This window comes from Babylonia areolata, chromosome 1 (genome assembly GCF_041734735.1).
Source record: "Babylonia areolata isolate BAREFJ2019XMU chromosome 1, ASM4173473v1, whole genome shotgun sequence".
Taxonomy (NCBI): Eukaryota; Metazoa; Mollusca; class Gastropoda; order Neogastropoda; family Buccinidae; genus Babylonia; species Babylonia areolata.
The window spans coordinates 17,306,269-17,322,354 of NC_134876.1; the positions used below are offsets into that span (position 1 = coordinate 17,306,269).

At 44.6% G+C, this 16,086-nt stretch overlaps 1 protein-coding gene across 2 annotated transcripts in view; it reads right to left on the bottom strand.

Annotated features, from left to right (window-relative positions):
• The window catches only part of LOC143291335 (uncharacterized), an 85,390-nt gene extending 72,531 nt beyond the window's left edge, over positions 1-12,859 (bottom strand). For both annotated transcript variants that reach the window (XM_076601200.1, XM_076601201.1), the window contains exons 1-2: positions 12,481-12,859; positions 8,915-10,228 (exon numbers count right to left, since the gene is read on the bottom strand). In XM_076601200.1, coding sequence (XP_076457315.1) covers positions 8,915-9,116 — 202 coding nt within the window. In that variant the 5' untranslated portion in view covers positions 9,117-10,228; positions 12,481-12,859. The remainder of the gene's footprint in view (positions 1-8,914; positions 10,229-12,480) is intronic.
• Positions 12,860-16,086: the final 3,227 nt, after the last annotated feature.

Here is a 16,086-nt window from a genome sequence, read left to right on the forward strand (position 1 = left end):
GACAGGGTGGGGGTAGAACAGACAGGGCAAGGTGTTGAACAGACATGGTGGGCACAGACTGACAGGGGTGAAGAGAACAGACAGGGCAAGGTGTTGTACAGACATGGTGGGCACAGACTGACAGGGGTGGGGGTAGAACAGACAGGGCAAGGTGTTGTACAGACATGGTGGGCACAGACTGACAGGGGTGGGGTTTAGAACAGACAGGGCAAGGTGTTGTACAGACATGGTGGGCACAGACTGACAGGGGTGGGGGTAGAACAGACAGGGCAAGGTGTTGTACAGACATGATGGGCACAGACTGACAGGGTGGGGGTGTAGAACAGACAGGGCAAGGTGTTGTACAGACATGGTGGGCACAGACTGACAGGGGTGTAGGGACAGAACAGACAGGGCAAGGTGTTGTACAGACATGGTGGGCACAGACTGACAGGGGTGGGGGGTAGAACAGACAGGGCAAGGTGTTGTACAGACATGGTGGGCACAGACTGACAGGGGTGGGGGTGTAGAACAGACAGGACAAGGTGTTGTACAGACATGGTGGGCACAGATTGACAGGGGTGAGGTTTAGAACAGACAGGGCAAGGTGTTGTACAGACATGGTGGGCACAGACTGACAGGGGTGTAGGGAGAGAACAGACAGGGCAAGGTGTTGTACAGACATGGTGGGCACAGACTGACATGGGGTGTAGAACAGACAGGACAAGGTGTTGTACAGACATACTGGGCACAGATTGACAGGTTGGGGGTGTATAACAGACAGGGCAAGGTGTTGTACAGACATGGTGGGCACAGACTGACAGGGTGGGGGTTTAGAACAGACAGGACAAGGTGTTGTACAGACATGGCGGGCACAGACTGACAGGGGTGTATAACAGACAGGGCAAGGTGTTGTACAGACATGGTGGGCACAGACTGACAGGGTGGGGGTTTAGAACAGACAGGACAAGGTGTTGTACAGACATGGTGGGCACAGACTGACAGGTTGGGGGTGTAGAACAGACAGGACAAGGTGTTGTACAGAGGTGGTGGGCACAGACTGACAGGGGTGAGGTTAGAACAGACAGGGCAAGGTGTTGTACAGACATACTGGGCACAGACTGACAGGGGTGAGGTTAGAACAGACAGGGCAAGGTGTTGTACAGACATGGTGGGCACAGACTGACAGGGGTGTAGGGAGAGAACAGACAGGGCAAGGTGTTGTACACACATGGTGGGTACAGACTGACAGTATAGCATCTCCTCCCTCTGATATAAAGTACTTTTTACTGTCAACAATGAGATGATCGTACACCATTGACACCTTGTGACCCATCTTTCTCTATTCTTGCATAAACTTTGACAGTGTTTTCCTTATTTCCCTGATCCCCTTAGAAAAGTCCTCCCCAATGAAAATGTTGGTTCCCTTAAGTTTGTTTTTAGCTTTGAGGATTTTTACCTTGTCCTTATAATATGTGCATCGTGCAATGAGTGGGGAATTAGGCTTAGAACTGATGCGGTGGACGCGGTCAAAATCAACACTGTCGGTCAGATCAAGCTGGTCAGTGAGGCGTGCCTCACAAGTTTCATTCGTCTCACCCACCTCCCTGTCCAGTCAATAAAACAACAAAGTATTCCTTTTCGACCGACCCTCAATATCGTCCATTTGTTTCTCCAAGCTCTCCACTTTGTTCCTCAGCACTATTACTATTACGTTTTTTTGTTGTTGTTTTTTTTATATTATATTCATTTGTTTATTTATTTTTGTACGCTTATAGTTGACTTCATCATGTTTTTGCGCCTTATACATATTATTAGTAGTGATAGTAGTTATTTTTTATGTATTTATCTATTATTTGATCACCCCTTATTTTTTATTATTTAAAAAAAAATATTTTCTCAAGGCCTGACTAAGCGCGTTGGGTTACGCTGCTGGTCAGGCATCTGCTTGGCAGATGTGGTGTAGCGTATGTGGATGTGTCCGAACGCAGTGACGCCTCCTTGAGCTACTGAAACTGAAACTGAAACTCCTTAGCACATCATTGCATTTCTTTGACTGTTCATTTTCTTCACGTAAAGTTCTAATTTCCTGTCTCAAAGTGGCCACCTCTTCATCCAGCACACAAAAGTTCTCTTTAATGTCTCTCATATCTCCTTCCATTCTATCAAGTTTACCGTTTATGTCGCCTTCCATTTTGTCCAGCTTACCGTTCAAAGCAATGTCAATCCCATTCAACTTTTCCATTACGTCCGCGAAGCTGAAGCGGACACGGGAGACAGACAGACAGACAGACAGACAGACAGAGGCAGAGAGAAAGAGAGAGGCAGACAGAGACAGACAGACAGACAGACAGAGCAGAAAGAGAGAGAAAGAGAGAGAGAGAGAGAGAGAGAGAGCTCAGTTGCGCACACAAAATCCACTGTGCTCTTTCTAGAAGTTCTGAAACGTAATATGTTTACGACTTCCTCAGAGGATGAACTTTGCTTGGTTTTTTTTGTTTTTTGTTTTTTTTTGTTTTGTTTGTTTGTTTGTTTTGATTTTTTTTTTTTTTTTTATTATGTGAGTGTGACATCTGATATTCACGACAGTCGGTTCAATCAGCTTTTGCTTGCAGTGGCTCACTGCCTTCCTGGTCCCCCCCCCCCCCCCCCCCCCCGGCCCCCCGTCTTTTTTTTTTTTTCCTTGTATTCCTACCTTTATTTTCTTCTTTTGTTTAGCTGTTCTCTTGTGAAGTGCACTAAAATCATTGTCATTCCACTCGAGGCGCACGGGGAAGTTGTATGATAGTCATTTGTGTCCGACTATGACCATAAGAACAGCAGAGCAGCGACAGCTGTTCGACTACCTGGGCTAGAAGTTGATTATAGTGGAGAGTGTCTTACCCAGGTCACAACCCCACTCTCTCGGCCAAGAGGGTTTTAGGACAGTCGGCGTTGGGCATGGTTCCCAAAGGCCAACTACCCCCACAAGGCTGCAGCACTAAGAGCCAGCGTAATTTTGCCTCCTAGTTTGAGAGTCATGGTCCTTCACAAAAGACTAAGCTGTCAATGATTTCCCATTGCAATGGGGAGACCATGCGCGGGGATGCTGACATGCTGATAAAGATACCTTGGGGTCTCTAGTGTGAAACACGTGACATTCTGATAAAGATACCTTGGGGTCTCTAGTGTGAAACACGTGACATTCTGATAAAGATACCTTGGGGTCTCTAGTGTGAAACACGTGACATTCTGATAAAGATACCTTGGGGTCTCTAGTGTGAAACACGTGACATTCTGATAAAGATACCTAGGGGTCTCTAGTGTGAAACACGTGATATTCTGATAAAGATACCTTGGGGTCTCTAGTGTGAAACACGTGACATTCTGATAAAGATACCTAGGGGTCTCTAGTGTGAAACACGTGATATTCTGATAAAGATACCTTGGGGTCTCTAGTGTGAAACACGTGACATTCTGATAAAGATACCTTGGGGTCTCTAGTGTGAAACACGTGATATTCTGATAAAGATACCTTGGGGTCTCTAGTGTGAAACACGTGACATTCTGATAAAGATACCTTGGGGTCTCTAGTGTGAAACACGTGACGTTCTGATAAAGATACCTAGGGGTCTCTAGTGTGAAACACGTGACGTTCTGATAAAGATACCTAGGGGTCTCTAGTGTGAAACACGTGACATTCTGATAAAGATACCTTGGGGTCTCTAGTGTGAAACACGTGACATTCTGATAAAGATACCTTGGGGTCTCTAGTGTGAAACACGTGACGTTCTGATAAAGATACCTAGGGGTCTCTAGTGTGAAACACGTGACATTCTGATAAAGATACCTTGGGGTCTCTAGTGTGAAACACGTGACATTCTGATAAAGATACCTTGGGGTCTCTAGTGTGAAACACGTGACATTCTGATAAAGATACCTTGGGGTCTCTAGTGTGAAACACGTGACATTCTGATAAAGATACCTTGGGGTCTCTAGTGTGAAACACGTGACATTCTGATAAAGATACCTTGGGGTCTCTAGTGTGAAACACGTGACATTCTGATAAAGATACCTAGGGGTCTCTAGTGTGAAACACGTGACGTTCTGATAAAGATACCTAGGGGTCTCTAGTGTGAAACACGTGACATTCTGATAAAGATACCTTGGGGTCTCTAGTGTGAAACACGTGACATTCTGATAAAGATACCTTGGGGTCTCTAGTGTGAAACACGTGACATTCTGATAAAGATACCTTGGGGTCTCTAGTGTGAAACACGTGACATTCTGAGACAGAATGTAAGTCTTTGATGTGAGACTGTCATGGTGTAGGAAATCTGATGTTGAAGTGGTGGTAATTTCAGTGTTCTCCTCGAGTTTTCGTTGCAGTCGTTTCCTCTGAATTTGGCTACATCCACATTTGTTCCCTTCCACTCCTCTGTGTGACTGGCGGAGTGAACGTCCACACCTTTCTGTGAACACTACTCATTCCGTCTTGTGGGGAAAATGTGGATATTGTCCTGAGTTTCACAAATTTCTATTTAAAAAAAATTCTTTATAATTCACTTTCGAGAACACTGGTTAGATACGCCGAGAATTAGACAAGGTGAAAGTATATGTACAGGCACTTAGCGCACGTAAAAGAACCCACGGCAACAAAAGGGTTGTCCCTGGCAAAATTCTGTAGAAACATCCACTTCGACAGGAAAACATAAAAAACTGCAGGCAGGAAAAAATACAACAACAAAAAAAAGGTGTGGCGTTCTCAGTGTAGCGACGCGCTCTCCATGGGGAGAGCAGTCCGAATTTCACACAGAGAAATCTGTTGTGATAAAAAGAGTTATGCAATACAAGTAATACGTCTCCTCTCTGTCAATTAACTAGGTTTTAATGATGTCACTGGATCCTCAGCGCCTAGTTTGGAATGAAGGCATTCGGCCGATTAGACGCCCACCAAGAAATACTTGGATGCACCGAATGTCGACGCAAGACACGAATGGAATTTTATATGTGAAGATTTATTAACATTGTTCATTGTTAATGAGCATAAGCTGAAAAGTGAAAGGGGGAATGGAACATTTGTGGTTGTGGTCTCCCAGGAATGAAGAGCATTGATATGATATTGATTCATCCCTGGAGGGAAAAATGACCCGTTTTGTTTTGTTTTTTCTTTGACTTGCGTACTGACAAGAAGGCGGTGTCTTTGATTTGTCCTGTTGATTATCCCTGGGATGGAGCAAAGTCAGAGTGTGAGCATTGTGTGCCAGTGTACCTGTCGTGTGAGTTCCAGTTGTGTGAATGTGACCTGGAGATAGACAGACATAGAGCTAGAAAGAGAGACAGACAGACAGACAGACAGACAGAGAAGGGAAGAGAGACACTAAAAGACAAAGAGAGACAGAGAAAGAATGGAGACGGGAGAGAGATTCAGATTCAGATGTTTTATTCATTTAATCTCTTAGACCCATATGAAGAGGGGCCAAAACATAACTGTTGATTCAAACCAAGAATTAAACAAGCACCACGGATCCTTTGAAACTAAAAACAAAACAAAAAATTAAGACGCAACTGAGACGGGAGAGACAGACAGACAGAGAGCTAGAAAGAGAGAGAGACAGAGACGGGGAAAACATACAGAAAATAACACAGAGAGAGGGAGAGACAGGGGGAGAAAGAGACGGGGGAAAGAGGCTGACACAGACCGACGCGACAAACAGACAGAGAGTGAATGAGACAGATACCTAGAAAAAAAGACAGGAAACAGGAAATAGAAATGGACAGAAAGGGGGAGACAGACAGACAGACAAACAGAGCAGAGACAGAGACAAACAAACAGACGGGCAGAGAAAGACAAAGGCAAGAGATAGAAGGAGAGACAAAACGAACGGAAAATAAGGTACGTGAAAAGAAGAAAACCCATCGTGCTGCTGGCAGTGTTCACGTGGCGATCCTGGCCAGACATGACATCTCTTCTGAGCACCACGTAATCCCATACTGGTCCACCAAGAAATCGCCACGGTGCTTATTAATTTTTGCCCGTGTGTGAATCAAGTAGCGCGGCTGTCTGGGATTAGCTGTGGGAGGGAACAGATTATTGATTTCCTGTTCCGGAATCATCACCGACTTTGGTGCCAGCTTGACAGACAGACAGACATACATACAGAGAGCGCGAGATCGAGAAAGGGAGAGTGAGACGGAGAGACAGAGAGAGAGAGAGAGAGAGAGAGAGAGAGAGAGAGAGAGAGAGTGACAGACAGACAGAGACAGCGAGAGACCCGAGACAGAAATGGTAAGACAGAGAGACAGAGTCAGTCACACACGCGCGCGCGCGCGCTCGCACGCGCGCGCACACACACACACACACACACACAGATGTTTTAATTGCGAAGACCATCGGCCCACACACAAATTTACACATTTATCCACACTACACCCCCCTCACACACACACACTACCCCCCCCCCCTCACACACACACACATGCACAAACAAACAAACAAAAAACACTTTAATACACATACATGCATACATACGCGAGCGTGCATCCGCGGTAGAGACAGACAGAGACAGAGACAGAGACAGAATGAAGCAACAGTGAAAGAAAACGAGATGAAAACTGAACGAAACAAAACGATGTATCATTTCCGCGGGATAGCGAAAACAGCAGTGCATATGCTATTTTCTCCCAACCCGCCTCAGGGGCGAAGAAAAAGAGAAAGAAAAAGGAGTGATGCAGATTACCTGGTAAAAGCCCACAACGGACCGATGTGAAAGCATGAGAAAGGGATGACAGAAAGACAGGCCAACAGTGAGAAAGAAAGAAAGAAAGGAAGGAAGAGAGAATGCAAGAACGAGATTCAGATTACGTGGTAAATGAACACAATGAAGAATCCTTTTTTAAGCCACAATGGACCGATGTGAAAGCAGGAGAAAGGAAAGGTTGGAAGACAGGCAAACAATGAGAAAGAAAGAAAGAAAGAAAGAAAAAAAAAAGATTCAGATTACGTGGTAAATGAACACAATGAAGAATTTTTTTAGCCCTAATGGACCGATGTGAAAGCAGGAGAAAGGAAAGATAGAAAGACAGGCAAACAATGAGAAAGAAAGAATGAAAGAAAGAACAAGATTCAGATTACGTGGCAAATGAACACAATGAAGAATCTTTTCTTTTAACCACAATGGACCGATGTGAAAGCAGGAGAAAGGAAAGATAGAAAGACAGACAAACTTTTCTTTCTTTCTTTTTTTTTCTACAGTGGACCGATGTGAAAGCAGAAAGACAGAAAGACAGGCAAATAATGAGAAAGAAAACAAGGAAAGAAAGAAAGAAAGAAAGGAACAAACTAACAAACAAAAAAGAAAGAAGAAAGAAAGAATATTTATAACCAAACAAGCACCACCACATGTGCACTGACTCAAGAAACAAACAAGAATAGAGAGAAAGGAGGGAAGAAAGAATGAAAACAAGAACGAGATGCATACTTCGTGGTAAATGAACACAATGAAAAATCTGTTTTTCTCTTTATTTTAAAGCCACAATAAACCGATGTGAAAGCAGGAGAAGAGGAGGACAGAAAGATAGGCAAACAACGAGAAAGAAAGAAAGAAAGAAAGAAAAAGGAAAAAAAAAGAAGATTCAGATTACGTGGTAAATGAACACAATGTAGAATCCCTTTTCTTTAAAGCCACAATGGACCGATGTGAAAGCAGGAGAAAGGTTGAAATACAGGCAAAGAATGAACTAAAGAAAGAATAAATGAAACAAACAAACAAAGCAAAAACAAGAAGCCAATTACGTGGTAAATGAACACATTGAAGAATCTCTTTTTTTCTTTTTTTTTCTTTTTAAGCCACAATGGACCGATGTGAAAGCAGGAGAAAGGAAAGACAGAAAGACAGACAAATAATCAGAAAGAAATAAAGGAAGAAAGGAAGAAAGAATGCAAGAACGAGGTGGTGCAGATTACGTGGTAAACGAACACAATGAAGAATCTTTTTTTTAAAGCCACAATGGACCGATGTGAAAGCAGGAGAAAGGAAAGATAGAAAGACAGGCAAACAATGAGAAAGAAAGAGAAAAAAGAAGAAGAAAAAACAAGATTCAGATTACGTGGTAAATGAACACCATGAAGAATATTTTTTTAAAGCCACAATGGACCGATGTGAAAGCAGGAGAAAGGAAAGATAGAAAGACAGGCAAACAATGAGAAACAAACAAACAAAGCAAAAACAACATGCAAATTACGCGGTAAATGAACACACTGAAGAATCCTTTTTTTTCTTCTTTTTTTTAAGCCACAATGGACCAGTGTGAAAGCAGGAGAAAGGAAAGACAGAAAGACAGGCAAATAAGGCAGAAAGAAAGCAAGGAACGAAAGGAACAAAGGAACAAACAAACAAAAATCAAATAAGGAAATAAAGAAAGAACATTTACGACCAAACAAGCCACACCATCTAATCACTGATTTAAGAGAAAATAAAAGAAAGAAAGAGAGATAGAAACAAACAAGCTGGACTTTCAATATGAGCGTCACGGGTTCGAATCTCGGTAACGGTGCCTACTGGGTGAATGGTGGAGATTTTTCCAATCTCCCAGGTGCAGACCTGCTAGTGCCTGAACCCCCTTGGTGCGTATACGCAAACAGAAGATCAAATACGCACGTTAAAGATCCTGTAATCCATGTCAGCGTTCGGTGGGTTATGGATACAAGAACACACCCAACATGCACACCCCCGAAAACGGAGTATGGCTGCCTACATGACGGGGTAAAAACAGTCATACACGTAAAAGCCCACTCGTAAACATACGGTTTAAACGTTGGAGTTGCAGCGCACGAAAGAAGAAGAAGAAGCAACAAAGGAAGACAGAAAACGAAGGAACACCAACAAAAACAGAAGCAAAACCAAACCCAAAGACCACCACCAGCACCAGCACCAGCAACAAGCACTGTACTCACCTGGCAGCAGCAGATGCAGGGACAGCAGAGCGGTCAACGTCCACGTCCGAGCGGTCAGCACCGGCCACCACACAGCACGCATCTTCCCTCTCACCTCAGCCACCGCCACCACCACCACTGTCACTGCCACTGGAAGCACGTGCAACCCGCTCGCTGGACACCGGTGGGAGTGGACGCCAGATCCCAGATCTACTGCCACCATGCTGCTGCTGGTGAGGCTGACTGGACTGTTGTCATCTCCACACCCTGTTGTTGCTGATGTTCTTCTTGTTGTTGTCCTTGTCGCTTCTACTGTTGTTGTTGCTTCTGCTGTTGATGTTGTTGTTGCTGCTGCTGATTTTGCGTATTACTGTTGTTATTGCTTCTGCTGCTGTTGTTGTTGTTGATGCTGGTGCTGTTTTTGTTGGCGCTGCTGCTGCTGTTGTTGTTGTTGCTGCTGCTGCTGCTGTTGTTCACAACTTGATGTGCCTGCTATGTTGTTCCTGTTGTTGTTGTTGCTTCTACTGTTGCTGTCGCTGCTGCTGCTGTTGTTGCTGCTGTACTGTTGATACTGCCGTTGTTGTTGTTGTTGTTGTTGCTGCTGCTGTTGTCCACAACCTGATGTGGCTGCTATTTTGTTGCTGTTTGTTGTTGCTTCTACTGTTGCTGTCGCTGCTGCTGTTGTTGAATCTACCGTTGTTGTTGCTGGCGTTGCTTCTACTGTTGCTGTTGTTTTGTTGTTCCTGTTGCCGGTGTTGTTGTTGTTGTTGCTGTCTTTGTTATTCTTGTTACTGCTGCTACTATACTACTGGCTGCTGCTTCAGTAGCTGTTGCCGCTGCTTCTACTGATGCTGTTGTTGCTGCTGCTGTTTCAACCACTGTGAACTGCTCTGACCAGCCTGTCTGTACATCCGGTAAGCTTCGAATGGCTTGTAATGTCTGGGCTGTGTCGCTGGAAAATGTCCATGCGACCAATTGTTTTTTCTTTGTTTCTTTCTCCTTTTTTTGGGGATGGGGTCGGGGGCTGGGATTGGGTGTTAATATCCCTGGAAACTAGAAAAATATTGGCCTTCTTTAGGGTTGGGGTCAGATGGTAATATCCTTGGGTAAATGAGAAAAAATATGTCCAGCTGGCTAATTTTCTAAGGTATGCCAGTATTGTCTAGCGAGTTGTTGTTGTTGTTGTTGTTGTTCAGGCTTCGACTGGGACCTAGCTGCCTGTAAAAAGTTCCCCTTCCTCTCTCTCTCTCTCCCTCGTCTCTTGCAGGAATCCTGTCTGTTGCACGTGCTTGGTTCAGGGTTGAGAGTCTGTCTCAGTGGCCGAAGAACTCCAAGCTTAATAATAAAAAAAACCCACAAAAAAACATAGCTTACAGTGTTCCATAAGATTTTTTTTTTCAAAAGATGAGAGAGAGAGAGAGAGGGGGGAAGGGAGAGGCGGAGAGAGAGGAGGGAGAGGGAGGGAGAGAGAGAGAGGGAGAGGGAGGGAGGGAGAGAGAGAGGGAGGGAGAGAGAGGGAGGGACAGGGAGGGAGAGAGGGAGGGAGAGAGAGAGGGGGAGAGAGAGAGGGGGGAGGGAGAGGCGGAGAGAGAGGAGGGAGAGGGAGGGAGAGAGAGAGGGAGGGAGAGAGAGGGAGGGACAGGGAGGGAGAGAGGAGAGAGGGAGGGAGAGAGAGAGGAGAGAGGGAGGGAGAGATGATTCTTATACTTGCATGCTGTGTGTTTTGTTGTTGTTTTTTTCTTCCACAGGAGCGATGTAACTTATATGTATCAGTCTGGACGCTTTTGACTTGAAACTAAAACTAAAGCTGTTGAAGGTTGTTTGGGCTAATGGTGTCATGTTGAGCTGTTCTGTTTTCTGTCCGTGTTTCATACCGTTTCAGTTTCACCTCCCACACCCCTCACCCTCCCACACATACACCCTTCACCTCTCACACCCCTCACCCTCCCACACATACACCCTAACTACGCCTCTCATCTCGATCCCGTCACCCCCTCTACACGCACAGACACGCATGCTCGCACGCTCGCGCGCGCGCGCGCGCGCGCACACACACACACACACACACACACACACACACAGTGCTACATCCAGGCTGTTACTAGTGCACTCCTCATCGTCATTTGTCTCCAAGGAACTATCAAATTTAAATCACCCGCTAGAGACGTAAAAGACCACTCGTGTACATACGAGTGAACGTGGAAGTCACAGCCCACGAACGAAGAAGAAGAAGAACGATAATAACCCTATTTCTAAGAGAGACAGAGACAGAGACTGAGACAGACAGACAGAGACAGAGAGACAGAGACAGGCAAAGACAGAGGATGAGAGAGGCGGATATAGAGAGTCAGCTCGACAGACAGCGAGAGAGAGAAACTGAGAGCTGGAGAGAGAGAAAGAAAGAAAGAGAGACAGACAGACAGAGAGACAGAGACAGAGAGAGTGTAATCAACTCAAGAAAGAACGCCTACTCACAGCAAAGAAGTAGACAAATAAATAAACAAGCAAAAATATCAAGAATTTAAAGCGAAAATAACAAGAATTTAAAGAAAAGGCCTACGAATACAGCGCGAGAACATTATCGTCAGGATGAATTGTGATGGCCCTTGAAAACTGATTCGAAGTATGTGTAACTCTCTTCACTCTCAAATGGCCACGAAGAACAAAGTGAACTTGAGTCTGGAAGTGAACCTGTTTTGATGCGATCATGACGGGCGCAATAGCCGAGTGGTTAAAGCGTTGGACTGTCAATCTGAGGGTCCCGGGTTCGAATCACGGTGACGGCGCCTGGTGGGTAAAGGGTGGAGATTTTTACGATCTCCCAGGTCAACATATGTGCAGACCCGCTAGTGCCTGAACCCACTTCGTGTGTATATGCAAGCAGAAGATCAAATACGCGCGGTAAAGATCCTGTAATCCATGTCAGCGTTCGGTGGGTTATGGAAACAAGAACATATCCAGTATGCACACCCCCGAAAACGGAGTATGGCTGCCTACATAGGCGGGATAAAAACGGTCATACACGTAAAAGCCCACTCGTGTGCATACGAGTGAACGTGGGAGTTGCAGCCCACGAACGCAGAAGAAGAAGAAGAAGAAGAAGAAGATGCGATCACAATGGCACAACATGTCATAACTTGTCATATTCAAAACACCAGGTGTACTGTTCAAATCGTCATACTTAGAGGTCTTATTAGGAGTGGTGTAAACAAATGAAGTAACGAAACAGGTAACACCTGTCTTCGACTTTGAATCTGTAAATTTCACAATGAATAAATAAGTAAATAAACAAGCAAACGAATGAATTAATAAAGAAGAAGGAAAATGATATAGAAAAAATGAAATAAACAAATTAATTAATTAATTAATAACTAAGTAAATAAATAAATAAACGAACCATTTTTCAACAACGACTGAGAATAGCCCATTTAAACTTCTCAATGTTTTCATTGTGCATTACAGAAATTTAATCTGATAAACACAGAAATAACATATACTTCGACAAAGTGTGAAAACAATAACTTTAAAACATATCGAATCGATTGTTCTTTTCGTAAAACAAAAACAAAAACAAAAAACAAACTTACTGCGAACTTCCCAAGAAGCAAACAGCGGCAAAGCGGCTTACTTCTTCTTCAGTCCGATGTAAAGGTGCCCACTGCTTTTAAAACTCGTGATTAATTGTTTTCAAAAAGAATCACATGGAACTGAAACTGCCACACGATTCCTGGCAGACTAGAGCTGATGACGACAATATAACAACTGCCTCAAAAACTTAGCGGACGAAGCATTAGCAAGTGGTCTGCTACAGTTCCTCACTCACAATGACCGTTCTCAGAGCTGTTGACGGTGGCACTGTCCTCTCTCGCGCAAGCAGAACAGCTCCACACTCACACACACACACACACATATACACCCACGCACGCACACACACACACACACACACACACACACACACACACACACACACACACACATACACACACACACACACATACACGCACGCACGCACGCATACGTACACACACACACACACACACACACACACACACACACACACACGCACACACACGTACACGCACGCACACACACACACACACACATACATATACACACACACATACACGCACGCACGCATACGTACACACACACACACACACACACACACACACACACACACACACACACACAGAAAGAGAGAGAGAGAGAGAGAGAGAGAGAGAGAGAGAGAGACTCCACGTGAGCTTCCTGTTTCCCCGCTTGCGCGTTTCCGTGTGTCCATGCCGTGTTAACTGGATGGAGGCTTCGTTTCACGTCATCGACAGCGTCAGCGTATGTGGAGTGATGGCCTGGAGGTACCGCGTCCGCCTAGGAAGCGAGAGAATCTGAGCGCTCTGGTTCGAATCACGGCTCAGCCGCCGATATTTTCTCTCCCTCCACTAGACCTTGAGTGGTGGTCTGTACGCTAGTCATTCGGATGAAACGATAAACCTAGGTCCCGTGTGCAGCATGCACTTAGCGCACGTAAAAGAACCCACGGCAACAAAAGGGTTGTTCCTGGCAAAATTATGTAGAAAAATCCACTTCGATAGGAAAAACAAATAAAACTGCACGCAGGAAAAAATAGTAGTGTAGCGACGCGCTCTCCCTGGGGAGAGCAGCCCGAATTTCACACAGATAAATCTTTTTGTGATAAAAAGAGAAATACAATACAATACAATCTGTAAACAGCGCAGAACATTTTCTGGTCGCTGTGGGTCTTTCGGCGCAGGTCATAAGATACATTACTAGCAAAGTTGTAAGCATAATTAACACGCTAATCAGCCGTGCATGTTTTAGCGTACACGCAAAGAAATGTTGTTGTTTTTCGTGTGTTTATAATTATGAGTGTGCATCTGTGTGTGTGTGTGTGTGTGTGTGTGTGTGTGTGTGTGTGTGTGTGTGTGTGTGTGTGTGTGTGTGCGTGTGTGTGTGTGTGTGTGCGTGCGTATGCGTGTGGGTGTGTGTGTGCTTGTATATAGCCTAAGCATGCCTTTGTGTGTATGCGTGTGTGCGCGCATGCATGCCTGAATGCGTGTGTGCGTGCATGTGTGGGGGGTGGGGGAGGGGGAAGGGAGGGGTGTGCATGCGAGACAGGTAGAGACAGTTGCAGAGTGACAGATTCTTAAAAGATCACTTCCATCATTTTCAGTACTTTCCGCGTTCAGTACATTCACCTCTCACCGTGTAAGGCTTCAGCCAGGAGAGCCAGGCGTGTCTGCCGTGGATATTTAAGCCCATCGCACACGGGGCGTCAGGCGTCAAGCGCCAAGTTTTGCGAAGAGTCTCGTGTGCGAGCTTTTCAGGCAGCCAGTGTCGGACGCCGGGCATCAAGACTGATGACGCCAGGCGTCGTGACGCCTGATTAGAGCTTGTCCTATTCCCCCGCTGCAAAAGCGAGGTTATCGCGAGGAACAACCAGTCAGAATGTAAATGACGCCTGCTGCTTGTGCGCGAGCTCCCCGCCTGACTGCAGATTTCACCAGCCTTCAGAAACGATGTGCAGCCGACGCGAGCACCCCGTGGGCAACAGCCCTAAAGATATGGATTCCATCAGTAACGCTCATGACGTGATGCACCGAAATTTGGCGACGTAAACAAAATCACCCGGGGGAAAATTTCAGATGGGGTGGTTGGCTCTGGATGATTTGCAAATCGCACGTAGCCGAGCGAGAAATGTGCTGTTGCTGTCACGACGCGTTCTTCTCCAGAAGTTTCAGAGCAGATGTAATTTTGTTCGCTGCACTGAACGATTCACTGCCAGTATTAGATTTTCAGTTCTGGACTGTTCCGCAAGCTGTTTTACTTTTGCTTGTCAGCAGTTTCTGTGTTCTGCCCTGTCTCTCTCTCCCCCCATCCCTGTTTCTCTGATACACGTTCACACGTACCTACACACACACGTGTGTGCACACACATACACACACAGAGGCGCACGCGCATGCACACACGCGTGCAAAGGCACACACATACACTCACTTTCAGTTTCAAGGTAGTGCCAAAGCGTGTGGACTATTCCATATACACTTCACCACAACTGCTGAGAAAAATGCAGATGCCTGTTCTCCACATAAACCGAACGCTGCAATTAGGCCTTCAGAGCCTACGCGAGGTTTGTGTAAAACATTAACATAAAAATTGACAATGAAAAATTTGGAATGCACATACGCGAACGGGTAGCATACATATTCTTTCTCTTTCCTCTTTTTTCTTTATGCATATGCATGTGAAAGGTTCTGTGCATGTGATCTTTTTTTTCTTTTCTGATTATTTCATTCTATTGTATTCATTCATCTATTTTGCATATTGATGTTATTTCTTCACTATTTTTAATCATTAAATTTATTACAGAAAAAAGAACAACAAAACATCAGTTGTCATAAATACTCATTCGTATGGTGTATTTGTGATTTTTTGTAAGAAATGCGAAAAAAAACCTGATATTAAAAAACAAAGATGAGTCATAATGCAGAAAAAAGGTGAACATTTCATGAATATTTCTTTCTTTTTCATAGAAGGGATTTACATTAAGAATGGTAAAAATTCAGACGAAGCTTTGTGAAGGAAATGGAAAACACTATATAGGAAAAAAAAAAAAAAACAAACCAAAACAGAACAGCACAAAGGGAAGTCACTCCAACCCACATCACCCCCTGACCAACTCTTAACATCATCCTGCTTAGGAAGAGTTCCGTTCTCCTTGAATTCAAAATTTCTGCCTGAACACTTTTACAGCGATAGTCTTTCGCAGAGGTGTGAAACCAGCATTAAAACGTTAACCTCTTTGATGCTGAACCCTGGTGAAATGAGATCAGTTGTGACATAAACCTAGTATTCATTTACCACATACTGTGTATTGTGTGCATGTGAATGGTGTGACTGATGTTGCTGAACAAAGGCAATGTTGCCCAAAGAGGTCCAGATGAATGAATGGTGACCGACATCCTGACCTGTAAGCTTAAAGCAGCGGGCAAGGGGTTAAAATCCAATAAAGATTGCAGGCTTTTTTTGTTGTTGTTGTTGTTTATTTTTAGTTGTTTTGTTTGTTTCTTTCTTTCTTTGTTTTCTAAGGAGACAAAGATGGGCAAAAAAATATTTCTCGCTTTTTGTGGATAAAGAACTGTTAGCAGGTGGTCTGATGTTTAAGGGGAAAAAAA